The following is a 26,504-nucleotide window of genomic DNA, read 5'->3' on the forward strand; positions in this document are numbered from 1 at the left end:
AATTTTATTTTCTCATTGCAAAAACAATATTTTACTCACTCGCTGCGCTCGTTCGTAGCGCTCGTTCGTAGCGCTCATTCGTAGCGCTCGTTCATAAAATATTGTTTTACCACTTGAAAATAAAATTTATATCTTTGCGCCACCGTGTAATATCCTCTATGTATATACATTCCGTATAATCATTGCGAGAGTGGGTGCAATTTTCATACCTAATTTTGTTGCTGCAGAATTGGTGAGTCTGAGGTTTATTAATAATGATGATTCTCTCTGCTTCAGAACCATCTGTAGAGTCACTCTTGAGAGATCCATAGTTTTCTGCAAAAGAAAGCATGCCAACTTTAATTTAATTAAGTCAGAGAAGTTTTCTAATGTGTGCTTTGAGAACTAGATCTAGATCTTAAGGAACAAATTTTTTATAGAAAATTTTAAACCTAAACAGGGGAGAGAGCAGGAGTTGAAACCAATAAAAACACAACAAAAGTACACATGTAAATTGACTGCTGGCTATTTATGAGTTTTAAGCAGGAGCTCAGGCCTCTTCAAAAGGCAGCTTTTTTAATACCTACATCTTTAGACCAAAAATTGGAATTGAAATTGTCATAAAATTTTGTTTGAAGATGTATTAAAAATGTTACTTAAGGCCTGTCTTTTTAAGAGGCCCTCATGGGTTTTTTGGTAGAAATAAATTATGAAAGAAGATGAAACATTGTTGAAGAATTTTGTTACCATTAAACATCATGGGTCAGAGACAGAAACTGGGTTTTAAATCAGTCAGCCATTGGATATGTGCACCTGTTGGTTTATCACAGAGAGTGTTGCATTTAATTAAAAAATTTGTAGCCACACTATATACCCTCATAAACGATCATCTTATTATTCTGGTACTGTCAACGTTGGACGGAGTTTATTTCCCAGCAGTACAGTGGATTTATTTTCTAAATAACTCTTGAAGGACTCTATAAAACGACTCTACACACCAAAAAATAATAATGATCAATTTGAGGCAATAGATATGAGGAAAATGCCTGCTTCTGAGACTAGAAAAAAAAACATTTTACTCTGAGACAGTTTTTCTCATCAAAAGTACATTTCTTAACTAAAATTGGTATGACATACATTGTATCAAAATAACATGCAAGCACATCTATAGCAGTCCAAAACAATTTCCGTTAAATTTTAACTTTACTATTATATAACAGTTTGACAAAGCGGATAGTTTTCTGATAATACTTGCTATTTTATCAATTCTATGAAGAGCAATTTAACAAAATTGGGCACGTCAATTTTGGATTATCACAAATAATATAAATATTGTCTGCAATAAGTTTTTTTGTACGAAATATTGATCCCCAGTTAAACAAAATAATTTATTATTATTATCAAATCAAGTTTTAATACACCAAGACCAAGACCAAAGATTAAATGTCATACATTAGATGCCACTTAATTAAAAGCCATTATTTTTTAAAGCCTTGTTTCCATATGATCATTATGATCACTACGATTGCTGTAATCGCTGAGAAAAAAAGTCCAAAAAATGCAGTGATCATAGCAATCATATGGAAACCACTTTCCAGTGATCATAGCCATTGCTGACATAGAAAAATTTTTATCTCTCTCTGTGATGGCTGAACTTTTCTTTCTCTCATCGACTGCAGCAATCATATGGAAACCTGAGGCTTAAGCACTATAAGCCCAGGGTGCAAAGAAAGTCATTTCATACGTCTTGCCATTTTGGGCAAACTGAAGCTAGCATTTACTAACCCAAATGTCATTTCAACTAGCCCTAAAAATTTTTTGAAGAGCAAAACTAATTTCACAGTTCTTCTGTAATTTTAATTCCTCAAAAAATTCACTTGTCCATCAGGCAAGTTAAGAACAGAATTCTCCACTAGCCCAATAGAAAAATTCACTAGCCCTGGGCTATCAGACACTATTTTCTTTGCATGCTGTAAGCCTGATCTCTTTTGGGCATGATGTGAGCATGTCACGCAACATTGTCATGTCTGGGTATTTTTTATAGCCACTATAAAAAGCACTTATAACTGTATTAGTTGAATAGACCTACAAGGATACAACTTGTTTGCATTGAAATTTTCCTTATTACTTAAGTATAACCTCTCAAAGCAAGGACAAGAAAAATCTTTACAAACTAGGGCAAGTGAGAGCTGATGCAGTAGTAAGAACTTCCCTACCAATAAACATGGCCTGAATTCAAATCCAGGAGGCAATGCCACAGCTGATGCCATACACGGATTGATTTTGTCATTGTTGTTGCTGCAAAAATTTTCCTTTAATTTACTTTTTTATAGCAACAGCTTAACTTAATTTTCATTTTAGTGAAAACTTCCATCCAGATTTATTAAAGGGCTTTGATCCATTGAGCAGCCTTTCATAAATTATACTGAGATGTTAAATTTGATTTCCTAAGTTGATTCCCAGGAAGGGGGAACTAAATCTTGTCATGAAAGTCTTGCCTAAATATGAGTAAAATTAGAACTATTTCTGGGAATTTGGATAAATGAAAAAGGAGCATGTCATGTAGACCACCCCCCCCCCCCCCCCTGCCCCCTGATCTAACTAGGAATATTTGCAGTCCATTCTTTCTATGATTAAATAAATTATTACTAAAGCTAATTTTTTTAAGGAAACCAATATTTTTAATTTACAAAATCCATTCAGGTTTCTGTTTATATTTATTCAGATAACATGATAATATAAAAGAAACAAGCAACTCTTTTGGGGATTCATGACTATAAGTTTAATAGCTTTAAATAAATTCCTAATATTATAAAAGAAAATGTCTAGTGAAAACACATCCCCCATTTCAAATAAGCAAGAAACAACGAGAAACAACGGATTTTCACAATCGAATCTAGTAAGTTGTTTAGATTTTTTGGATAAGACGTATATCTGCATGTTGTTTGTCTCTTGTAAGCTTATACCGCAGAAGATTACACCTGCTCCCATCAACTTATCAACGGCTAAGCTGAAAACGCGCCGTGATGGAACAAGATTTTAGTCTGAGGCAAAACAACAGTTTTAACGTTTAAAAAATTCCACCAAATACTGTATATGTTTATTCCTCGGTGGTTTTTACGGTCAGAAATCAATGCAAGCCATTAAATGACAAGCTTGTGCCTAGAATATTAGATTTTTGAAGCTCGAAAGTGAAGCTAAAAGCGCTAATACTTCAAGACGAGATATATGCCAGCAAATAAAAGGCACCAGGCGTAATAACAAGACAATGGCTTACAACTTTCACTGCAAATAACCAGGGCAAAAAAATCGCCTGAAAGAAATAATCCTGACGCGGGAAATTTTAAGACAATTTTTCAGTCTCATTGTTCTGAAAACGAAACTTACCATTATTGCCATCGGCCTTCGAGCCAACAGACGTCAGTTTGTATCCCTCTGCCATAATTTAAGGACCAAGCCATACAACTTGGTAAGCAGCATAAAGAGGTTCGAAGGAAGGGAGAAAATCCCCAACAAAACGCCTAAACAAGAATCCACCTAAATTTATTGACAAGAAACGCGCTTGCGCAGTGCTTTCAAATTTCAGCTGTTTCTTTTCTTCCGGTTTATACCGGAAGAGAAGATCGCTTTTGATCAGCATGCAGAACAGCTGCTAAAAGGCCTCTAATGACAAGAAAATTGAGCGAAATAACAAAGCCGTGTGTATCAGAGCCCGACTTGTTTAATATGCGTGAAAATAAGGCCAAACCCACGCCGCTCGATTCAGATTTTATCAAAGCATTCACTTCGATTTGACGTGAGATATGCCACGATATCAGCTGCTATGTTTTTAAGAAATAAGTGAATCAATACTTTTCAACTGTCTCTTTTTCTCGATAAATGAATAAAGACCCACTCTGAGGTTTCGTTCTCTATTAATGAACCGCGCAAACACGACGCAAGAGTTTGGCGTTGAAATTGCCAAGCTGAGATGATCGCAAGCAGCGTATTTTACCTGTGGCGCTCGTTTCTCCACTTTCCAAGACATCAAAAAGCTCTGAAGATTCTCTCCGGTTTACAACATTGTAAGATCCTCTGCCGATATTCATGGTTTTAAAGAAGGAAAATCTCCCACACCAACATGTTTAATAGTGCACGGGCATGCAGATCAGATCAGCTTGTTTATCGTCTGCCGCTTGTATAGAACCTGAGACCCTAGGGCGGTGGGGTGGGGAGAAGAGTATCTCCTTTTTTGGAATATACAGGGAGGGTCTGTTTTTCCGGTGTGTGGGTATGTGCTTCCCTCAGTGCAGTGAACCAGCTGGAGCGAGGGTTTCCAGGTTAGTTTGTCTCAAGTAGCTCCTGTTTATTTTTAAAATTTTTTTCTAATAGCAACCCCGATTTATTTATCATAGCCTCTAGGAGCTGAGGCATTGGTACACAGGTTATTTATATATAATATAAATCTATCAGCTATTATTAATCATGAGTGAGACACATGCAAGTCATGAGATGGTGCTCAGATACCCTAAATGCTATACTGTCTTATTCTGACCATCATCCAATTCAGGAAGTAAAATAACCACGTAATTTAAACTGCTACAAGCTTGTAGCTCTCACTCAGAGTTAGATGAAGGGGAGGGGGAGGGAATTTTCTGTTCCTTCTGTTGCTCCTGCCCATTGTCCAAAAGCTTCCGACCAGGGTGCCGATAGGTAAGTTTGTCCTATTGGTTCATACATGACGGAAGTTCAGGCAAGTACAATGAAGTACAAAGACCAAGATTAAACTTCACAATTATTTACTATACTTCCCAGATGTTATTACAACTTTATTACATGCATGTGAAAAACAGTTTAAGCTCTTATAAACATACACCTTTGAGGAAAAGAAAAAGTGTCCTTAACTGCAGCTGGTTCTTGTGGGAATGATTTAATTCATCTGCCACTTGGTAGCAATAAGGTTGTATCAAGACAACTACATGGGAAAGTGTTGTGAATTAAGACTATAGGATGTAGGATTGAGTTTTATACAGTTTATCCAAATGTGCTTTGAAAAGGTATGAAAATCGAGACGTTTCGAGGGTGCTCCCTCTTCCTTAGTCTGCAACACAGCCGTTTTTAGTGTCGTCACGCAACGCTCCTCCCCACTAGTGGGGAGGAGCGTTGCGTGACGACACTTAAAATGGCTGTGTAGCAGACTACCTCTTCCTCAGTGGTTAAATGCACTGAGTAAGAGGGAGCTCAGCACCCTCGAAATGTCTGGATTTTCATACATTTTCAATGCATATTTGGATAAACTTTGTAAAACTCACAGAATCTTCCATTTCTTTTTTTACACCATAGATTTAGATGTGTGTAGAATTGTCAGCTTATGAGTGCCCCTTGTCAGAGAGGGCCTCAACTATACCAGCAAAATAACACTGACATTACTTACTGAAAGTGGTGAAATTCACATAACCTGTGATTCATACCTAGTACATGCACTACTGTACACAGGGGCAGACGAAGGATTCTTTGATAGAGGGAGCCTATAGATATAGTATAGAGTCAATATGGGCGTAATACTGCCCATCAGGACTGGGAACGGCGAATTTTTCTGGGAGTTTTGGGCACATGCTCCTCCAGGAAAATTTTTGAGATTGAAGTTCTCTGAGATGTATTAAATCTAACTTGCATTCTGGATGCTTAATTTAGCAAATGTCTGGATTCCATATTGAAGATGTAATGCTGAAATTTTAATAAAGCACAAAAGGGGGGGAGGGGGTGGGCCCCCCTGGGTCCATTAGTATGAAAAATTTGACCGATTTCTGTAAAACGGTGGAAACCGGTGTGGATCCGCGCCTGGTATTATTGTACTTGTCATACGTCAAGAATAAACAAAATATTTGAAAAACGACATTATGTACAGGAGTTCAATAATCCATCCTCTTACCCACCTTTTTATTACAGACGAAGTATTCTTTATGAGCACATTGTTATAACTGTCAAGTTTATTCTGCAGTGCACATATTGTTGATAGAAGTTCTTAAAATTGCTTGGAAATAGAATATTCTAAGGTGATGACATCATAAAAAATTAAATTTTTGAAACTATGGGATTTGTTGGGATATTTTGAAAGAACAACATTTGAAAAGGCTTACTTATTGTCTTGGAGATACTGGTCCCGTTTTGCCCTGATAACTCTGTACAAATCCTTCTAAATTTGACTCACAAACTCACAAATCAAATGCTGGGCACCCTGGATCTCACAGCTTTAGAGCACTGGGGTCCCTTCATTTTTTCTTAGAGCACAGCCTTGCTTAGTGGTGTTAAATTAGAGAAACAATAGTTGTGGTCTTTTTATCAGAGGTTGTGCCCTGATTATGATGTGGTTCCGGACAGTCACTGGTAAAATTTTTAGTAGACGAGGTATATGAAATAAGACCCAAAGTAACATTTCACATACAAATTCTCACTTTTTTCCCCTCAAAACAATGGGGCAATTTTGAAGAGGACTCTATTAAGCTACCAGAGGGCCCTTGGCCCATTTTTCGTGCATTGGTTCCAAAAACATGTGAAAATCTGCATCACATAATATTACAGCGCAAACATTGTCACCAACTGATGAATGTCTCAGGGCAAATCCAAAATAATAATTATCTGGATTTTAAGATCCCTGAATGGTGTGTTTGTTAGTATATGAATCTTGAAAAGTGACACCTTGCAAGCAGTTTTCCTGTGAAAGCAAGAGGTCTGCCATGTTCTTGTGGTTCATACCAATTTGATTTTTGGGTTTTCAAATTGTTTATTGCTTTCATGTCTTAAAGTACTGAATCCAGAAAATCTGAGCTGAGAAAATTACCTTTTAGTATTTACCAAATCAGTGAATAGCAATTTCCGTGAATTTTTAATGGTTCCCTTAACTCAGAATATCCTTGGCTATTCACTGTTTGGGACAGGAATCAATATGGCATCCTGTTTTGCGATAGTTTTTTTGGTGGCAAATGAATCAGCTGCACCAACAAAAACCATGCAAACCACAAAATTTGGTTTGTTGGTGTTTATTGGTAGGTTTAGAAAATTATTTTCTGACTGAATTTGCAACAAAATTTATAGTGAAAATGTATTCGATAAAATAATTCCCTGTTGTGATCTCATTTATTATTACAAAAATTAAGGTTTTATTTTTATCCAACTGATTTGGTGAATACTAAAAAGGAGCTACCCTACTAAGGGTTGGTGCATAGTGCTAGAAATATACCTCAACCCTTCATGCCTCAATATAAAACAACCACTTTTAACCTCCCCTCTGAAATATAGTTCATTAGCTGTATACTATTCTCCCAAAGAGAACACTCCAGTGAAAGAGCCTATTAATTTAACTTCAATATAAACTGTATTTACAAACTAAAATATATCAAGTCACAGTTCTACACAAGAGAATTCAGTGGTCAGTCCCCTTGAGGTTTGTGCAATCAATGTTACCAATGGAACTGCTTCAATTACTATCTGGCTTTTGATCCAGTTTGCTTTTATGGGTTTTGATCATGTAAATAAAATATGTCACAGTCTCCTTCTCTGGACATGGAATCTGCTTGAAGTGTCTTTGGATTGTCTAAGTTAAAAAAAAACACAAATAAGAAGCAGATTAGCTTTGTTTGCCAGCTATCTATTGTTTTTAATCCGAAAGATGAATGACATGTACATTCAGGCATCCCTTAAGCATAACATCTAATCAAACTACATCTAGAACATACTATTAGTGGAAATTTCCAAATAAGCACACCATTGTCATAAAGGATGAACATAAGCCAGGGCGGAAACAAATAATTAGCCAATACACCCCCAAAATACCACATTTTTTCCAATATAACGGTACCCCCCCAAAAAAGACAAGCAATATACTGTGTATACCAGAAATACAGGTAATTTGAGGAGAAAGATACAGTTCACCTAATTTTATTAAAAGATTCCTGTACATGAATGCCATAATGAGAAATGATGTGATCAACATGTTACGAGTACAGGCCAAAGAAAAAATCTGAGTCCCCAACAGGTGTGATGGTGGATAAATTTTGAATTCCTGAACAACTGAGATTTTCCTAAAATTTTGAAAATCAGTAGAACTATAGCCTTCTGCTTAGCTAGGTAAAAAAAAAAGTGGATTATGTTTATCAACTTTTGTATGACATAAAATGCAAGGCTAAAAGATGCTAATAAAATCCAACTAGTGGTCTATTATCAATGCTGCACTCTAATTGGTTGAGTTACTACTAGGCTATATTTTATAATCCCACTAGTAGCAAAAAGCGCCAGCTTTGAAAACCAAAACAATGGCGGCTGAATTGCAATTTGCTAGCTAAAGTTGTTTTGTCTAAATCTATATTTTTGACCAACTAGTTGGATGTTACTAAAACACTTATTCCTCTCGCCTTCATGGCCTCTGAGTCAATAGTTCTTGACTCAGAGCCCATTCGGGCTCCAGGAATAAACGTTAATTAATTCAAGTTTCCACAACCACCCTACCCCAACTTTACAAAGAAGCAAAGAGGCATGGGTAGGGGGGTTGGGCTAGCACGGAAGTCAGCATACATTGCATGTACGTAGTCAAACATTTCTAGGACAACTCAACCTCAAATCACTTCAAACGGATCTCTTTTTTTGGCAACGTTATAATTTCATCGAACAGAGTACCAACACGTATAAGATTAAATATTTGCCCCAAATCTGGGTTCGACTTGAGTTCGCAGGCTTTAAATCATTGAAAATGAGGAAGCAACCTAAAGATGTCTGGATCAGAAAATTAAATCAAGGCAGATGTTTTTAAATTGTACTCATTTTCGTAAAAACCTACCTCAACAAGCTGGGACTTATTCAATCCTGGCCTGGTCTGCAATTTATAATGTCGTTTGTAACGGCGTAACGTGTTAACTTGTAGTTGACAGAAATCGACCTGCATGGCATGAACCAACACAACCGGTCAAAAATTCGAAGTTACGTACGACCATAAGACAGTTACGTTTTGAACATGGACATCAAAAAGGATAAATCGAAAAGCAATGGTTTGAATACTAGGGAAAGAAAACGAGAACTTTATTCTTACCTCAGACATCTCCGTGTCATCATCAGAGTCCTTGCGTTTTCTCTTGCTGCGAACACTTTGAATCATATTTTTGTGATGCTCGCAAATGTAAATGTGCCTCGCCTGAAATAAAACCGTTTAGGAACGGATCCCCATCAAAATCTACTCTTTCATGGCTAATGAAAGTGCAGTACAGTTGGAAAACAAAATTGCGAGGGCAAAAGGATTCAGGACTACAATTACACACAATATTCACTTACATTCGCATCCAAAGATAACTTCAGTTTTCTCTGCGAAACTGTCTTTTGAATTCGCTTTGAATAGCTCGCGTTGCCAGCAGGTCTTTTACAACGTTCACCGTCTTCTACAAGGCAGCAAATCTGCCCAACAGTAGAACTCTGCTCTTCGTGTTCGCTGCGGTAGCCGTTCATACTTTTTTCCTCGCACTGATTCGCATTCGTTGCCGATCTTGAAAATCGCTCCTTTCCTGTTTGTTGTACACATGGATGTGACGTCATGTCACATGGTTGAACAATGGCAAAAGATTATGGTTCATAAAAATGCGCGCCAACAGTCTACTGGCTCGCTCTCGTCGTCACGCAATATTCCTGAATTTTGGTTAATAAAAAAAAGTGAAAAAAAGACCAGCAAAAACCTAAAATGGAAATTAAATGATCTAATTGTAAAAGACAATTTCCATTCTTATGCACCGCTCTAATTTAGACGGCTCTATCCTGTTGGCTAAAAACAGAACCGATCATCCCGGGCCCCGTTGAGAAGAGATCCTGACCGAGTTTACGTACGTTTTCACGCCCCTTTCACTGCACCAGTTTTTCCGTTAAATTGATTTGATGAATACTTGAATTTTCGGAAAGCTCAGACTTTGAGGTGCAGTCGTTCAGAGGAGGGCAAAGGAGGCCGAAGCTGGAAAGAAATGTGCCACAGAGAAAGAGGAGAGGGGAGAAGGGAGTTTGCCCTTCTCCGTCATCTTTTATGCCTGCCCGACAGGCATCGGGTCAAGGTTTTCACGAAGAAAGAAAAAGCCATGGTCGTCCTTGTTGCAAATGAAAATCCCCAAACGCAAAGCCTTTTGCAAGCATGGTAAAAAAAAATGCACAAGTGTTCTACAGGAGCCGATTACTTAAACGGCTCCAATTTTCCAATATCAATGCCAAAATGAAAAAACAAGGATTATTCTTGCTCGGTGTGCGACCCAGCTGTCTCCGAATCTCTCCTCTCCTTACGCTTGATAGCTTGGAGATTGGAGTTCAGGAGATCGCCGAGCGCGCGATAGCCTACGTAGTTGGTGGCGGTGCAAGTGCGCAAATGAGCGGCGAAGCAGTAACGCAGCTTTTTCCCCTAATTTCGACATGCCAATAAACCACCAGTTCCACAGGTTAGCCGAGAGATCCTGCTCAGGCAGGCTATTTAATATAAGTTAAGTGAATAAACAACATCCCTCAGTCCAGGAGCCGGCCCTCAGTCTTATTTTAATTAGCAGGGTCTGGATGAGCTAGCCCAGAAGCATTCTTCTGGCTAGCCACCTGACTTGAAGATCTGAAGCCGTTAATTTCCTTAAAAAAAATTGCCTTTTTACTGATCAAAACTAGACATTCTGCCACTGTAGTTTTTTCAACTTCAAAAATAGATACTTCCGCTTTATAAAACGACTAAGAAGAGAAATACTCGGCTAGGGCTCTGCTTATACTACCGCTTTGACAAAACCCCGGTATTCTGCGTATTCTTCCCTTTTAGAACCATCCCGCCCCTTGAGCTGAAAAGCCGACGTTTTGTGGCGCTGGCGGGGCTACTACTGAGGAACCGCAAAAGGCCGGCTGACGGCTAGCTGTTTTGAAGGGTTTTCTGGCCTCCTCAGCTAGGCAAACTACAGGTGCGGACAGCTTCGACTGCTTTTGTCTTTAGAACGTTAACAAATGAAAAACTCTCCGCAGTTTCTGTTTTCAATTTTAAACTTTCTCAAAAGTAGGCTGAGAAAATCAGCCAAAAGCGCATGGAAATGTGCCGAAAACAAGGAAACACTGGAAAAGTTGCATAATCAAATGTCAAGGCCAAGGAGGGAGAACAAAAGGGTTTATGAGCTGTCAGTTAGCTGTCAAAGTTGTGGCGGGAAAAATTGACCAATCGTAAACGGTTCTAGCGCTTTACAAAAGGTAAAGACTTGAAGCTTTGCAGCTTTTGTTGAATCAGTCAGTCGCCTTTGGTCTCATTGCCAGAGTTCAATACGGTAATACTTATTGCAAAGGGTCCTTTAACGATCCCAGTAACCGCTTTATTGATTACATCTACTATGCCGAAAAGCAGTAGCAAAGACCCCAACAAACCCAAGGGCCCAAAAAACATCTACAACTTTTTCCTTCAAGAAGAAAGAGAAGCATTGAAGAAAGCCGGAGGTGATTCAACGACAGAAGGCGATGGTCCGGGTTTTCTGGATTTTTCCAAGGCTTGTGCAGAAAAGTGGAAAACCCTAAGCGAAGGGGATAAGCAGCGCTTCAAAGAGGCGGCAGAGAAAGACAAGCTGAGGTACGAAAACGAGATGGCAAACTACACACCGCCAAAATCCGAGGTTAGTGGAAGGAAGACCCGAAAGGCGAAGAAGATGAAAGATCCCAATCAACCAAAGCCAGCAATGTAAGTTCGAGCCGGTTTTTTCATAGTTTCTTAATTTTATTTTTGATAAAAATCGAAGCCAAGCCAAGCATTATGAAAAATTAAGGAAGCTTGATATGTCGCAGTCGATTAGTTGCTTTTGAAAGGTGGAAATTTCGAAACTATAAACGTCGAAGATTTTCTGCAGAAGCATTTCTTGGCTTAGAAATGATTTCAGCTTGAGTCTATGCATGATGCCAGGGGCGCGGTCGGAGTGTTTTTTGAATTTACCATAAGTTTGTATGAAATTTTGCGTCTTAGAATGGGTATACTCAGAAGCATTTGCGATTAAATTCTGAAGCTTAGTATCATATATAAAAGCTGACTCCTTTGTCCTTCATTCACGGTAAATATCTTTCCGTGCAAATTAATTTATTCCAACAAGTCGTGTTTAACATGGCTTAGCATTATAGAACCTTATTAATTAAACAACTAGCTTCTATTGGCAAATTAAACTTGAACGCCGGGCATAGAAAATAAAAACGTATCAATAAGACTTCGATTCTTTACAATACTGTGAAAAAGCTGTTGAGGACGGGCTTGAAAACTTAGTGAAAAATAATCTCAGGCGCGCGGAACTAACCGCGATTTAGTGTTCGACTCAGGGTCGAAAATGCCTTTACTAGAAGTTTATTTCTTTTCCGCTACAGGAATGCTTTCATGTACTTTAGCACAGACGTTCGCCCTAAATTAAAAGAAGAACATCCTGAAGCCCCAACTAAAGAGCTTTCCAAGATGCTGGGCGACAAGTGGGGAAAAATGAGCGACGAAGAGAAACAACCGTACCAACACAGAGCAAAGGAAGATAAACAGCGATACGAGGAAGAGATGAAAGCATTTAAGAAGGGCGATTATGTTGTTCCAAGCACGAGTATGGCTGTTGATATGGTTGAAGCTGAGGAGTAGAGTTTTTTAGACTTTCAAAGTGGAAAGCTGTTGATATTTTTTTGGCTTTATATAAGGTTCTGAACTTTGCCTCAACGTGTTAATTAGTACTTTAAAATTATTAAGCTTATGTCAGTATTAAATGCAAGTGGCTTTAAAGCTATCTCTGTCTTGAATTAGAATTTTGCACACAGTATTCAGAAGTTATCATTGACCTGCCCTTTAGAAAAGCAAACGTAGAAGTGATCTTTAATAAAAATTACCCTTAGTTTGGTTTTATTGAATGTCATGTGTCTCTTTACCCTGTTAGCAGAGTCGCTTCGATCTTCCCTAGGATAAGTCCTTCCGTGTGTGCTCATGTGGAGAATTTTTGTAAAATCTTTGTCGCTTCAACAGAATTTTGTCGCCCCAACAGGTCGCATAAACTCAGTTTGATTTGATTATGTTCACGACTTCTTCCAGCGACAAAATTCTGTTTCGGCGACAAAGATTTTAACCAAAATTCTCTTGTACACACAAGGAGTGATCTATCGCCGCGACATGTTACATAGTGTGTTCCGAGCTCGCTCGTTTTTGTTTTTTTCAAAAAAGTCCTAATAATTTTTGTGTCCTGAAAGCTGTAATATTTTTCAATGTTCGGCTGAGTTAACAATTTTTTTTCGGATCCAAATTGTGAATAGACTTTTGAGAATCTAGTCGTAAAACTCTTAAGGTATATAAGTCACTTGAAAATGATGTACTATCCAGATTTTTTTTTTAAACTTGACACAAATGCCAGCCATATATAGCACATTCAAAAACTGCAATAAAAAGATGGGGTCACCGTGCATGTTCGCCCCGGCTGGGCGTGTGCTTGTAATTCTGAGTGTTTTTTCCCGGTGGAGCGCGAAATGTTCGAAACTCAAACAACCGTCAAAAATTCTTCTTTTAAGGCAAAAACTACGAATCTCACTAAAACCTTAAGTATGCTTGTTTTTCTGGGCTATATATTTTAAATTAAATAACTTCAATTCTGACGTTGTAAAAAAGTAGCGAAATGGACAGTTTTCACAATATCTCTTACTCTCTCTGTGGCTCTTAATGCGGAAATTCAACTCATTCATATCGAAAAAATATATATATATTTTGTGCAGCTATAAAGAGTAAAAAGCACAAATTAAAATAGGGGGTCACTGCTCCGCTCTCGTTTCATCGCAAAACGACAAAGGGGCAATTTCGGCTTCAAATGATCATTTTGCATGAGGGAACTGGAGCGAGTTTCAAGACAAACACCCTTTTGGCCGGGTAGAATTATCAAAATCGCTATTAAAAGCATAAGGACTACAAAAGGAGCCATAAATACCTCTTTTTAGGCGATTGGTGAAAATCACCGCCACCTATGAAGTCGCAATTGTATGCGCACTAGGAGATGCGTACCATGAATGTAAAATCCATGATTACGTATACAATGGTAAAATTGAAAAATTGCTTGCCTCTGCAAGCAAGTATAACGATTTAAAAATTACTGATTGAATTTTGAGGACGTTTCTCCTGTCCAGCAGAGTCAGCTACATAATCGCTTTTTTCCCCTTTACGGGCTGGTTGATATTTCAAGTTTTCTTCCAGTTGTGTAAAGTCGCATTTCAAACATACGTGTGTCAGACGTTTCACTCTGGGCAGCAGTGAGCGCCGTCCTCGCTCCATATCGCAGGAATGTCATGATTTAAATAGGTTAACTCTCAGTCGATAAATCCAGATAATACACCTTTCCCATCGCAGCGTCATATAATCAGTCATGTAAATTGACTAGATCTGCTTAGAGTAGCTCCGCTCAATTTTTCTCTGACTTTAACCTACTCAAGGGTCGAGAATACTCTGATGCTAGAGAGAGTCGTACAGTGCAAAAGCGCTGAAATTATGTAAGAGCAAAAAAACTTTTTTGCGCGCTCCACACGATCATACAATAGTTAAAACCAATGAATGATGTCATAAAACGGTAAATAGAGGGTCGATCTCACCGTTTTTTTAAATATCCTGTCATCTTAATGTTTCAAGGAACCATGGAGGACCATTATAATAGTTATAATAGTTATGGGGGATTTCGAGTGGCATGAATTTTTTTCGTCAAAATGTTGCGCCAGAAGATTTTTCCTTGATGTGAAAAATAATCTTGCAGTTAAGGGAAGATATATTTATTCAGTTGCAATTAACCCCCATTTAAAGACTCTTCCACAACTTTCACTTATCTATGAATTGCAGTGAGAGTCAGGGTAAAGAGTAAAAAAAGTACCAGCACTATTGTCCGCGAATGTCGCCGTCAGTAAAAAGAAACACTTTTCAAAAAATCAAGGGAATTTTCTTTATTAAAAGACTGGTGTAATTACAAGTCTAAGAATTTTGTCACGGTAAATTTATTTACAAAATATTTAAATTCTACGAAGTGTGCGAAGAAGTTCTCTTTTTAGGCTTGTTTTTTCTTCTGTTCTTCTTTTTGCCGTCAACGTTCTTGTTACTGCTTTCTTGAGACTCTTTGCCGGTCTTGAGTGCAACGCTGAGATCCATGGCGCCTTGGGAATCTGTAAGCTTAGAGCTTAAAAGAGTAGTCACATCAGTCAGTCAATCAATGAATCAATCAATCAATCAATCAATCGATCGATCGATCAATCAATCAAACAATCAGTGAATCAATCAGTTTATCAATCACTCAATTAAAAATTCTACATGGGAGTTGTGATAATTAAGTGAATCAGAATCAATCCATCATGTACTATTGTTGAATGTTAACTTTTTGATGGCTTGCAAACCCCTTTGGGGTTTAAAACACACACAGAGATACCCCGCCTTGGGGACACCCGGTTAATATGGACACCTCGTTATTACGGACAATTCTACTTGTCCCTGGGGAAAGAAAGCTCTTACATTTTCTCTAAATTCAACCCGTTTAATACGGACACTTTCCATGGCCCCCTCCATGCCTGTATTCACGGGGTTTGACTGTAATCGGGTGCTAATTTACGGAGAACACTGAGAGCGCCAGTTGTGCCAGAACAGAGTTGAACAGGGACTGGGGATAAGCGCTGTTTTAAAAACTGTTACGCAGTCAAATGATGCAATGAGCAACGCTGGGTTTGAAATAACTGGTTTGGGTAGTTAGCTCCAGAATAACGATGAAGGAGAAAAGCATGTACATTTTAAGGCGAATGCGTTTTCAAGGCGTATATGCTGCTGGTATAATCCGTTCTCCGGTTAAACCAGAATTTTCTTTGTCTCCTTAAATTCTGAATCAAACTTGGTTCAATACTGGTTTCAATAGAAGAAGGATTTTACCTACAAAATATATCCACTATTCGCTTCTCCCTTTTATTTAATTTTCTTACTTTCTTAGGGATGGGGACAACCCAATTTAGGAGAATCCATTCTAGTTACAACCAGTTTCAAAGGTGAAGTTCGGATAGAGTGGCTCATTTACTCACTCGAGCGAACACGAGTCCATCCTTAAAAACACTGAACGGTTGTTGGTCGTAAAATACTCCGGCCAACAGCTTTCTTACCTAGTTTGAAATCCGGCGCTGCTTTTTTCAGCTGTTAAAATCACTACTTCGTCTTCTTCGCTACTGTCACTTTCCACAGTGCACTGCACCACTAAAAACAAAGAAACAATCCATTAAAAAATGGGGAGGTCGTATACAAAGAAAAAGTTGTCAGTGCGGTTTTTTCAAATCAAAATCGGTTTTTCCAGGCGCGAAAGGAGAGTGGGTGTCTCGATCCGCCCGCGATTCTCCCCACTTGTGCCTCGAGACACGGTGGGAACCTTATTTCGCTGGCGCCAAGCCTGGGCGCAAAGCGCCGGCTTGAGATTCACTCCCCCTGGTCTCACTCAGAATCCGTATTCACCATCGATCCAGACCTTCCGTTCAACAGCTCTTTGTAACAGAACAGATCCACGTGTCTGATATTATATTTAACAATTATTCCACGAGTGCACGTTGGATATGAGATGGTAGGATAGGCAACGACGCGCGTAGCGTCGAGTTGGCTATAATCATCTCATATCCAACAAGCACGAGTGGAATAATTATTTCATTAAAAATGTCCACAAAATATCGGGAATTCGTCCCAACTTTATTTGTAAAAACAACCGATTTTCAGCTTGTTTTTAAGTTTGAGCAGACGCGTAGAGTTACCATATTATATTGGAGAACATGGTATAATAACGGCTCATATACTATGATGGCTAAGCTAATCAGGGCTCTAAAATTGCATTCTCCAATGATTCAGTTTTTAATAAAAGAGGATATCCCTAGGGGTGCTATATGAAGAATCGTCCACTCCAATCTCACCTGTGGTGCATCTTTTAGCGGCGCCCAGATTTAAGCCTTCCGAAGCTAGGTTGTATCTCAACTATAGTCTCATAACAGCAAGCCATCGTGAAGAAGACATAAAAAAATAATAATAATAAACTTCCCCGTGAATATCTGCTTACCTTTGCTTCCATTTGTCTGTTTCGAACTTTCAATAATAGCCTTATTATTGCTGTTCTGTACTTCTGTTATTTCAATGTCATCGTTTTCTTCCATGCTGTCATCATCATCATCGTCATCGATGACAATCCAAGAATTATCCCCTCCCTCTCCAATCTGTGCTGTCCCAGGTCCCTAAAAAGCAGCAATAGTTAGTGGTCATTCATGATGACGGGCTTTATATCTTGTTCTGGGCCGAGTTGTTCAAATCTGGGTTAAGATAACCCAGGGTAAGTGCGAGATTTGAATTCAGATTTGAAAGCTTAAAACGCATTTCAGTTTTAATTCTTTTTGTCTACAAGTTGACTGTTGGAAGCTCTAAAAATAACAGAGAAAATTATCTGAGAAAATGCTGTTGAACAAAAGAAAAGGAAACTCCGGTCTTCGAACAACTGGGCCCTGGTGCGTGGCAATGGATATTAATTTTTGGCAGCCACCGTTAAGTAAATACAACATTTAGCATTTGTTTGTGCATGAGCACATTTGTCATCAAAATGCTAGTGGAAATACACTTTAATACGATTTATTGTTCTAATACAGGCTGGTACTCTAAATTAGACTGAATAGCACATATCTGAGGAGAAGTGGAAATGCAGGCAGATGAGTAAGTGAAGGGTGCCTTACTTTCCTCTTTAGCTTTCACTAAAAACACCTTCCATACAGGCCAATTCTACAATGTACTTTATCTTCTGTTGCACAATCAACATAATAATGTCAACAGTGGAAAACTTTTTTTGTGGGTAGGAACCTTCCACACACCCTCAACATCCCGCAAAATTACACATGCAGTGGAGTGATTTACGTAAGTGCCACGAATGATCTGCACGTACCTTAAGCTCTGCATTCCAAGGGCTAAGAGAAGAATTTTGTTAAGGATGTGAACGGCTAATTTCAGTATACATGAATACTTACAAGGGAAATTCGCAACTGAACCATGATATTGAACTAAAAGAAGACACAAAGGATACATTTCTTCAGCTGTCACAGATGGTGATGGGTCATTTGGAAAGTCTACAATAAAGAGTTATTATTTGCACTAAGTATTAAATGTGTGATATCAAAGCAAATTTAGCCTGTGTACAGGTGCCCCCTCCCCACCAACAAAATCTCTCCCCAGTTTTGTTGAGGGAAGAGACCGTGGCTGTGCATGGGCTTAGCAAATGAACTTATTTTATAAATGTTACAAAGAAGCAGGCGTAGTTTGCAGTGTGAAGGATTTGGACATTCATCAATTGACAAACTGACAGAGAGTTGGAGCGAGTCTAAAATGATTCCAAGGGAGAGGTTACTTTCATGATGGTGACCGCTGTAATTAATGTATCTCTTAGTGACACTTTTGTTAAAAAAAAGAACTGGCTAATATGCCAATGGTGGATCAAGACCTAGAGGTTAGAGGGTGACCTCTTCTCTGATGGAAACAAAGTATTGCAGTTCAAAATAACAGATTGGGGGTGGGGTCACAGTTCCTAAGGGGTCCTCTCCAAGATTCACCATGGTATGCTACTTAATACAGCTAGGAGACATGTACAGTGTATCTCCACAGTGAGGTTCTTCTATCAGTCAAATAAAAATGCGAATGTAACTGCTGGATTAAAATAATATTTAGAAAGGATTGCATCCCATATCAGACCGAAACCAGCAGTTACCTCCACTTCAGAGATGCTGCTATGATGACATCAGTATGAAATTTCTGTGCTCATTGCTCAGATGACACTTTGTGAAGAAATGAGCAGTGGTGTTGCAAAGTGAGGGTGACTTCTCCAGCTACTGGGATTCAGAGACAGGTGCCTGATCCACTGCTCATCAGTGGGATTCATGGAGGCATGCAGTAAGTTTCTCTTTACATTGTGAACCTAGTAAAGACCTATCTATTAATGCTGAGGACTTGGATACTAAAACACTTGCATATCAGTATAGTAGCAATCCCTTTAAAACAGTATTTCTAATACAAAAATAATTAATTTTCTTAAGCATTATCATTAGTACCTGCTGTTTTTTCTACTGCCTCTGTGATGTCGACATCTGACTCATCAGCTGACGTGACAGTGATTATTGATGGTCTTGTATCAGATTCTACTAGTCCTGTCTTGCCAGCAGCTCTTTTTTTCCAAAAAAGAAAACTTTTTGTTAATGTCAATAAGCCATTGTTCAGTTCAAGATCTCCTTATCAAAGCACTTTATTAACATTGATTACTGAATTTTCCAGTAAAAGTTTGTGACCTGGCTCCGCAGTATTGGTGACGTCAATCCTGTTTCCCTGAGAGAAGGCTTTTTAAAACATGTATTATAAATTGTACCTTTGTCTGGAGTCCTCAGCTAATGCTTCTTGTATGAGAGCAACAATTTCAGCAACCTTGACAGATGCGATCTTGGAACATCTGAGGATCTGCATGGAAAAGCAGTCTAATTATTGGCCTGAAACACAGCCACCTCTACCTTTCCACAGGCACCCCTTAATACAAGGGACATTTAATTAATGTTAGAGCAGAGTGCAAAGTAAGAGAAGCACTCCTTTCAAGGCATATTTAACTTCAAAGCTGGCAAATCAAATCATTAAATGAAAGTAATCTTAGATAAAATGACCTCTGCCATCCATTTTGCTAAAATGGTGCTACTGACATATAAAAAATCAATCACTGGCAGTTTGCAGATTTTTTTCAGTCTTTGATAAATTTTTCAGTTAATTAATATTAATTATTATTAACATAATAAAAAATAATATAAAATATTATTATTTGATCCTTATCATCAAATCACTTGTTATTTGTACCTGGTCTGCCTCCAATGATACTCCACCACCCATCACTGCACCACAGATCTCACGATGGATGTTCATTGCCATAATCATCCTTCCATTCATGACTGCTTCTTCTTTTTCTGTTGGATCTACAAGTAACAGCTGGCTAAATTTTTTGGAAATAAAAGAAAATATTCCTGGGATTTAGACATGTTTTTTTTTTTCACTGAGACCAATAATGGAATTAAGACTGTGGCAGGATTGCAAATAGATCAGTCACAATTGCAAGTTTTACTTTCTTAAAAGCAAAATAAATTTAAGCCGACAGTGGGTGAGTCATGACTTCTTGACTAGACTGCAAAACAGTCAGTTTTTTTCTCAAAATCGGTTTTGCAGGGGGCAAAGATTCTGAGTGTGTAGATTCTCACCCACCCATAGATTTTCACCGTCACTCGAGACTTTTCCTTTGACCATGTTGTTATAACTTAAACATTCATTTCTAATATTGGAGTGGCATTGTAGATTGGCAATAACTATTTTTTAGTTATTGCTGTGTGATGACCTGAATCAGTGCACATTCATCAAACTGCCTCCAAATGATGATTGAATTAGGTAAGCTCAAAAAGTGTATTTATTATTTTTGCAATAAAGTGACACCACGTTAGCAAGGGTGTTTTTCTTCCCACGCCAGTAGTTTTGTTTCATATTAAACCAGTGGATCATGTATTTATATGTTTCTGGGTAACTGCCCACCAACTCCTCCCCTAAGCCAACATTTTGCCCAAAGTGAGTCATTCCTTAATATTCTTAAAGTGTTTGATTTTTCACCGCAAAAACCTTCTTAATAACTAAGCAAGAAGGCTTTACTTTAGTTCTTAGCCAGCTTATGAATTTTCAGGTGAAAACAAAGGATAAAAGGAACCAGAGAAGAAAAAGCTGATTTTCTCAAAATTACTAAATGGTCACTTAACTTTGGAAACATTTTTTTAAACAAATTATCATTTGAAGTGCATGTAAACAGTACTGAGTAAATAAGGAATATTGACCTCACCCTTCATCAAAAAAGCCAAAGGATATACAAACAGGCATGTGAAGAACACTCAATGGGACTGGGTCACGATCTTCTGGTGAGTGCTGCAGTGGTACCAGAATAAAGAACTATTTAATGCTTGTTGTTGTTCAAAATAAAAATGAAGGAAAAGACATGATTATCATAAAAATTTAAAAATTGAGAAAGGAGCTCTGTAACAGTTATTGGAGTTGTCATTATTAATTTTTTGCAACCACAGTTACCATGAAGAATAGATGTATAGTACATGGTTTATGGAACAGCTGAGAAGGCAATGTTATGACTTAGGTGCAGGAATATGATCTTCTGAGTGAGTGTAGTCCTAAATAGGTCACTGTCATTGCAAGTGACTGCAGCTACTTTGACAATCTGTGCGATAGTCATCTTTAGTTCACTGTCAAAGTGAGTAATACATTGGCAAACTCAGTTGATGACACTGGTTTATATTGATCTGATTGCATTTGGTGAATTAAGCCATGATGTTTCATATGTTGTGGTTAAATAAATTGTATTTCGTTTTGTTTTTGTCTATGATAATGTATGATAATGAAATGATAATGGGTTTGAAACAAGAGAAAATAAAATTTAAACCAAGGATAAAATTAAACCACAACATGTACATGGTCACCACTGTTAACACCATGATATGAAGACTCTAAAAAGCTCAGATATTACCACAACGGGTAAACTTACTTGTAAAAGAAGGCTAAGTTTTTTCAAGATTAAAAAATCTGACTGATAGAAGAATTATTGTACTAATTTGTACATAAACAACTTATCAAGACACAGGGCTGGACATGCTACGTAATATGTTTACCCAGTTTCATACCTTGTGGACAGAAAATCAGTTTCTTTCTTACACTACTGTAGTTAAATGTGAGTTTTATAATATTATTTTAATTGCTCAGTTTTCTTTCTCTAAATAAACACTTACAATGGTCACTTCTTCACCAATGACAGAAACATCTGGTCGCCTTCAAAAAAGCAAAGTCAAGCTTGAGCATTGAGCATAATCATTCTCAACACTTTTTTTAAAATAAATTTTTTAAGGGGCATATTAATGCTTCGCACCCTCACAAGGTGTATCACATTAATTAGAAATCTCCATTTCAGACATGGCATTTATTTGGAACCTGATATCACTTGCTGTTTGTTTGCATACAGTTGGTTGCAAACACTCTATATTGATTGACCAAGAAGAAAGAGCTGCTCTATTTTTGCTGTTGAATTATAGTGACTAAAATAATATTGATGTCTACCAAATGATAATATGATAGTGAATTTGTTGTATGCAAAAGAATGGGAGAGAAAAGAATACAGCAAACCTTGAGTGACAAGGGTGACAAAAAATTTTGTTTGAAAAAATTTTCTGCCAAACTTCTCCTCTTTCTGTAAATTAAGACCAAACCACAGTAACTTTAAGTAAAAATCATGACACAAGAAAGACTGACCCGGGAAAAGGTTTTCTTAGAGGTCAGGTCATCCTCATCTATCTCAGAGTTCAGAGTCATATGAGAACTGCTTATTTCATGAACCATTATTTTTGTGCCAACATTATGCAATTTCAATTTAATCTTCTGCAGACGGAACAAGTCGACTCGCAACTTACATCAGTCTTGTCTCATGACTTCATTGCTCGGTTTTGCTTCCTTTGCAAGCACCCCCCTTGCACTCGTTGACTTGTGGCAAGTCTGCTTATTCAAGTAAACACAGTATACACTTGATTTTACCCCTTATGCAAACAAATGCAAACATCAAGAATATTAACCAACCTAAAGTGAGCCAGTGCTGTGATTGCAGCAATACTTGCACAGTCTGTGATATTTCCATCATTGTCCAATACATGTAAATCAACCTTTACTGACCAGACCTAAGGCAAAAAAAAAACCAACATATTTTTAAGGATAAAATTTTTGAATAAAGGGTTAAAAAGCACAATATTAAATGACGTCTTTAACAAACCTTTTCACCAGCAACAATACATAAAGACTCTACATCTACAGCTCGTGATTCAACATAAAATCTCTCCATAAATCTGTTCAGTTCGACATTAAATTCTGTTGTTCTGAAAGATAAAAGGAACACAGGATTATTTACATGTACAACAGCATGTCTTAATTAATTACGGGAATATCAACATTATCGTATTTTAATGTACATTTGGGACCACTGCATTTGATACAATAATTCTTTGTTAATTAAGCTATTTGCCATTTTAATAATAAATTTTATTAATATCAAATGAAGTTGCCCACGAGTCATCTTGCCTGAAATTTATTGGAGCTGTTGACCTATGTGGCCACGCAGTGGCTGTCTTTCTGCAATAAAATTATTTCTTTTTTATGGGTGTAAGGGTAAGTTAACTCTGCAGTTCACATGTCATAATTTTTAGTGATTTCACAATTTACCAATTTATAGTTAGATCAAAAGGGAGTTCAACTATTTAATGATGAATGGATTGGGAAAGTTAAAATCAAATTGCTAGTAATGTCTCAGATCAGAGTTCAGTAATCTAATTGGCATCTTATTGTAATTACAGTAATTAGAACCAACCTTCCCGCTTCAAATGCTGGTGATGCCATGGGTGAAAGTTCTAAATTAATAAACAGCTGTCCTTCAGTGGGTCTGTTAGGCTTTGGCTGAGTAACCTCGCATGATACTTGTCCTAGGACTCTACATAATGCAAAATAATATTTAATTAAAGAAACAGACTGACTTCTTTGCACACTGGGACTTCAAATTGACGACCAATTGGTTGGAATTGGACTCCCTGCCATTTGATCAACATTACGTTGTGCTTTGCGCCAACTGCAGGAAAACCTAGCTCATATTATAAAACAAGACCCTATAAATTTCAGTGAACTACATACATTAATTGATTGTATTGTACCTTGTTCGTCCCAGTTGCACCTCACAGTGCCCGCGGTCCACACCAAAAGAAATTCGGATTTTTCTGTAGTCGTATGTTTCTCGTCCATCTAAACGCTATTCAAAGCACAAAATGATGACGTTGAAACTTTGAGACAACCAAACCATCATTAAGTCAAGCACGTCAGGTAATAATCTCTGTTCTTACCTTTCTTGATCTTATTCCTTGAAGGAGAAATTCTTTTTCACACGAGGATAGGGGAACATTCGCAGACTTCATGCTCTCAAACGTCTCCTTTTGGTCAGGCGTTCCTGACGCCCGAGGAAAGCCTGGTAAAAATTTCGCCATACATGAATTACCTACCACGTGTAGTCAAGTGGACGCTGACCAGTTCTTCGCTGTTTCACCGATGTTCCTAAAACATAAAAAAAAGTTTCACCGATGTAAGAAATTTCGTCCAGTCCGATCTTCAAAGGACAAAATAGTTCTTTCGGTAATTTCAAGGCTGAGAAAGTTGAGAATTGTTGCATCCTTCACCTGGGTAAAGCAGGTATGATGACATTGAGGAAACTTAGTTTGATTCTGAAACCACATTCAAGCACGTGTGTTCTTTTCAAAACGTTCTCTGTATGTTCCTCGAATGCAAGTTTTTCCGGTGAAAGAGCAGAAAATGACCAAAGCTCGCTTCTTGAAACAAAGATGAAAACATACATAAAGGAAGGTGATATCCAAGCTGCGCTACAGCTGTTCGAAGAGAGCAGAAAAGACTCTGGTGTTAAGCTTGCATGGTCAGTAGAAGGGGCTAGTTCTTTGTTGCACATGTTTTCTGAACATGGTGAACACAAAGCTGTCGATCGATTATATAAAGATATGCAGAAGAATGTCACTTACATTGGGGAAGGAGCTAAAACAACTGTGATCAAGTCCTACTGCAATCGGCATCAGTTTGATAAGGCTATTGAAATGTTACATGAAATCACAAATGACAACATGATCCACCATACACGTCACTATGATTATGTGATTAAAACCTTGGCTCATAATGGTTTGACCAAAAAAGCCTTTCAGCTTTTTGACGAAAAATGTCAACAACAGGCTCACTGTCGTGCTAGCAGAGGTGACAGATGTTTAACGGTAGATAAGGAAATGATTGCGTCGCTGCTCAACCCTATGAACATACCACAACCCTTGCCTAAAGAAGGTGAAGGTGTTGTTTCAAACAGGAAATGTGATGATGAAGAAGCTGCCAAAAGACACAAGGTGTATAAGGGAATGTCGCTGAAAGTTTTTAGTTATCTTCAACATGCAGGAGTAAAACTTCCAGGTCAATTACTCCAGGTAATCCGTCACTGGTTCAGACATGACCCATATTATTCCTGGACATGGAAGAACAGTAAGGTTTCTGAGATAGGAATGTGTTCAAACTGTGGAAATCACCTGACATGTGGCATAGCCCCCAGTGAGATTTCTCAGCTTGAATGTGAAATTATCAAGCTGTCAAGTTGTCTTGAACAAAATGTAACTATACTCCATGGTAAAAAGCTGGATAAGAGAATGTGCCAAGAGCTGGATGACTTTAAACAGTTTGTTAAACAGCAAGGGCCATTTGATGTCATTATTGATGGTCTTAACGTTGGACTTCACGGATCAATGGCGAACAGAAAGAATATGGTATTCTCAACAGATAGGATCAAAGAGACTGCACGCAACTTTGCTAGTCAGAAGAAGAAAGTACTGCTAATTATTCGTCACAATGCTCTAGTTTGGAATCACGCTCAAAGCTTAATTAATAATCTGGAGAACATTTGCTCTGTGTATACAAACAAGTTTAACAATGACGACTTATATCTTTTGTATGCTGCAGCATTCAGTGGGATGCAACAGGTTCAAATAGTAACCAATGACAGACTCAGGGATCATCGGCTTTTATTACCAATCAACTTGTGGTGGACATTTTTGAGGTGGACAAGGTTGAATTGTGTGTCCTTTTCAACTAGTGTCAATGGCAAACTCAAATTTTTCCAGCAAAACTTTGACCCAGTGGTTCAACGTGCTGGTAATTCTTGGCACTTCCCTGCTAAAGATGATACATGGAGATGTGTGACAAGAGCAGGATTGAAAAAGGAATTTGAATATGACAGTGACTAGGAATTCTGGTACTTATCAGTGACTACTAGGCCCATGATTTCTTTCCCGTGAGCATACTGAAAATAACATTATGTAATTAAACAACAGTGAATAATTCCAGGGTACATACAGTGTCTTCTATTTTTGAAAAAGTCTTTAAATTTATAAACCAGTTTCCAGACCTGAGAAAAGTCCAGAAAATAAACTGGAGCCTTCTTTTCATGGCTTAGTTGCCGAGCAAAATTTTCTGACAGTTGACAAATTTAATCTTATTTAATCTTGTCTGGAGCCAAAACATTCAGTCACAGAATGTAAAGTTTCAGAACCCTCCTATGTTGGCATTGGTACTGTACATTAACATTGCCTCATGGAAAAAGTTTGGTTCCTGTGTTTGTCAAGGTTTCTATGTACATGTATTGTAATTTTGACAACCTTGAAAAAATGCGGGAATTGAATATTGTTCTACATTTGTAAATCATTGTGGAGTGAAGCTGGGTTAAACACCTTAGAGTTCATCCCTCCTTCCTTTTCCTTTTTTCCTTCCTCATTGGAATACATGTTTTCCAGTAATTCAATGCAAGTTGTAACTTATAGTAGGGCTTTTGAAGAAAAAAAAAGCAACAGGTAACACT

General features: G+C 37.9%; 4 protein-coding genes and 1 pseudogene across 5 annotated transcripts in view; 2 read left to right on the forward strand and 3 right to left on the reverse strand.

The window, feature by feature from the left end:
- LOC140947316 (phospholipid-transporting ATPase IA-like) overlaps nt 1–4,184 on the reverse strand; it is a 34,999-nt gene extending 30,815 nt beyond the window's left edge. The window contains exons 1-2 of one of the 2 annotated variants that reach the window (XM_073396380.1): nt 3,974–4,184; nt 210–315 (exon numbers count right to left, since the gene is read on the reverse strand). In XM_073396380.1, coding sequence (XP_073252481.1) covers nt 210–315; nt 3,974–4,067 — 200 coding nt within the window. In that variant the 5' untranslated portion in view covers nt 4,068–4,184. Of the gene's footprint in view, nt 1–209; nt 316–3,366; nt 3,667–3,973 lie in introns of those variants that run through there. The other variant, XM_073396381.1, reaches the window with a different exon arrangement.
- Nucleotides 4,185–5,807: 1,623 nt separating this feature from the next.
- Nucleotides 5,808–9,523, reverse strand: LOC140948287 (histone deacetylase complex subunit SAP30L-like; annotated as a pseudogene).
- A 1,700-nt stretch (nt 9,524–11,223) lies between these two features.
- On the forward strand, nt 11,224–12,855 carry LOC140948141 (high mobility group protein B1-like). Its single transcript, XM_073397365.1, has 2 exons — nt 11,224–11,668; nt 12,337–12,855. Exons 1-2 carry the CDS (start codon nt 11,328–11,330, stop codon nt 12,590–12,592), a joined length of 597 nt encoding a protein of 198 aa, XP_073253466.1. The 5' UTR covers nt 11,224–11,327; the 3' UTR covers nt 12,593–12,855.
- A 2,029-nt stretch (nt 12,856–14,884) lies between these two features.
- LOC140947579 (exosome complex component RRP45-like) lies at nt 14,885–24,061 on the reverse strand. Its single transcript, XM_073396719.1, has 15 exons — nt 23,953–24,061; nt 23,767–23,861; nt 23,430–23,549; nt 22,839–22,941; nt 22,649–22,746; nt 21,811–21,850; nt 20,859–20,941; nt 19,841–19,973; nt 19,368–19,456; nt 19,057–19,169; nt 18,039–18,081; nt 17,901–17,922; nt 17,034–17,205; nt 16,102–16,192; nt 14,885–15,140 (listed from the first exon to the last, which is right to left on the reverse strand). The coding sequence occupies exons 1-15, from the start codon at nt 24,022–24,024 to the stop codon at nt 14,984–14,986; spliced, it is 1,431 nt and encodes a 476-aa protein (XP_073252820.1). The 5' UTR covers nt 24,025–24,061; the 3' UTR covers nt 14,885–14,983.
- A 155-nt stretch (nt 24,062–24,216) lies between these two features.
- Nucleotides 24,217–26,071, forward strand: LOC140947245 (mitochondrial ribonuclease P catalytic subunit-like). The gene has a single exon (XM_073396302.1). The coding sequence runs from the start codon at nt 24,298–24,300 to the stop codon at nt 25,891–25,893; it is 1,596 nt and encodes a 531-aa protein (XP_073252403.1). The 5' UTR covers nt 24,217–24,297; the 3' UTR covers nt 25,894–26,071.
- The last annotated feature ends 433 nt before the right edge of the window (nt 26,072–26,504 follow it).

The sequence above is a fragment of the Porites lutea genome, chromosome 9 (genome assembly GCF_958299795.1).
Source record: "Porites lutea chromosome 9, jaPorLute2.1, whole genome shotgun sequence".
Taxonomy (NCBI): domain Eukaryota; kingdom Metazoa; phylum Cnidaria; class Anthozoa; order Scleractinia; family Poritidae; genus Porites; species Porites lutea.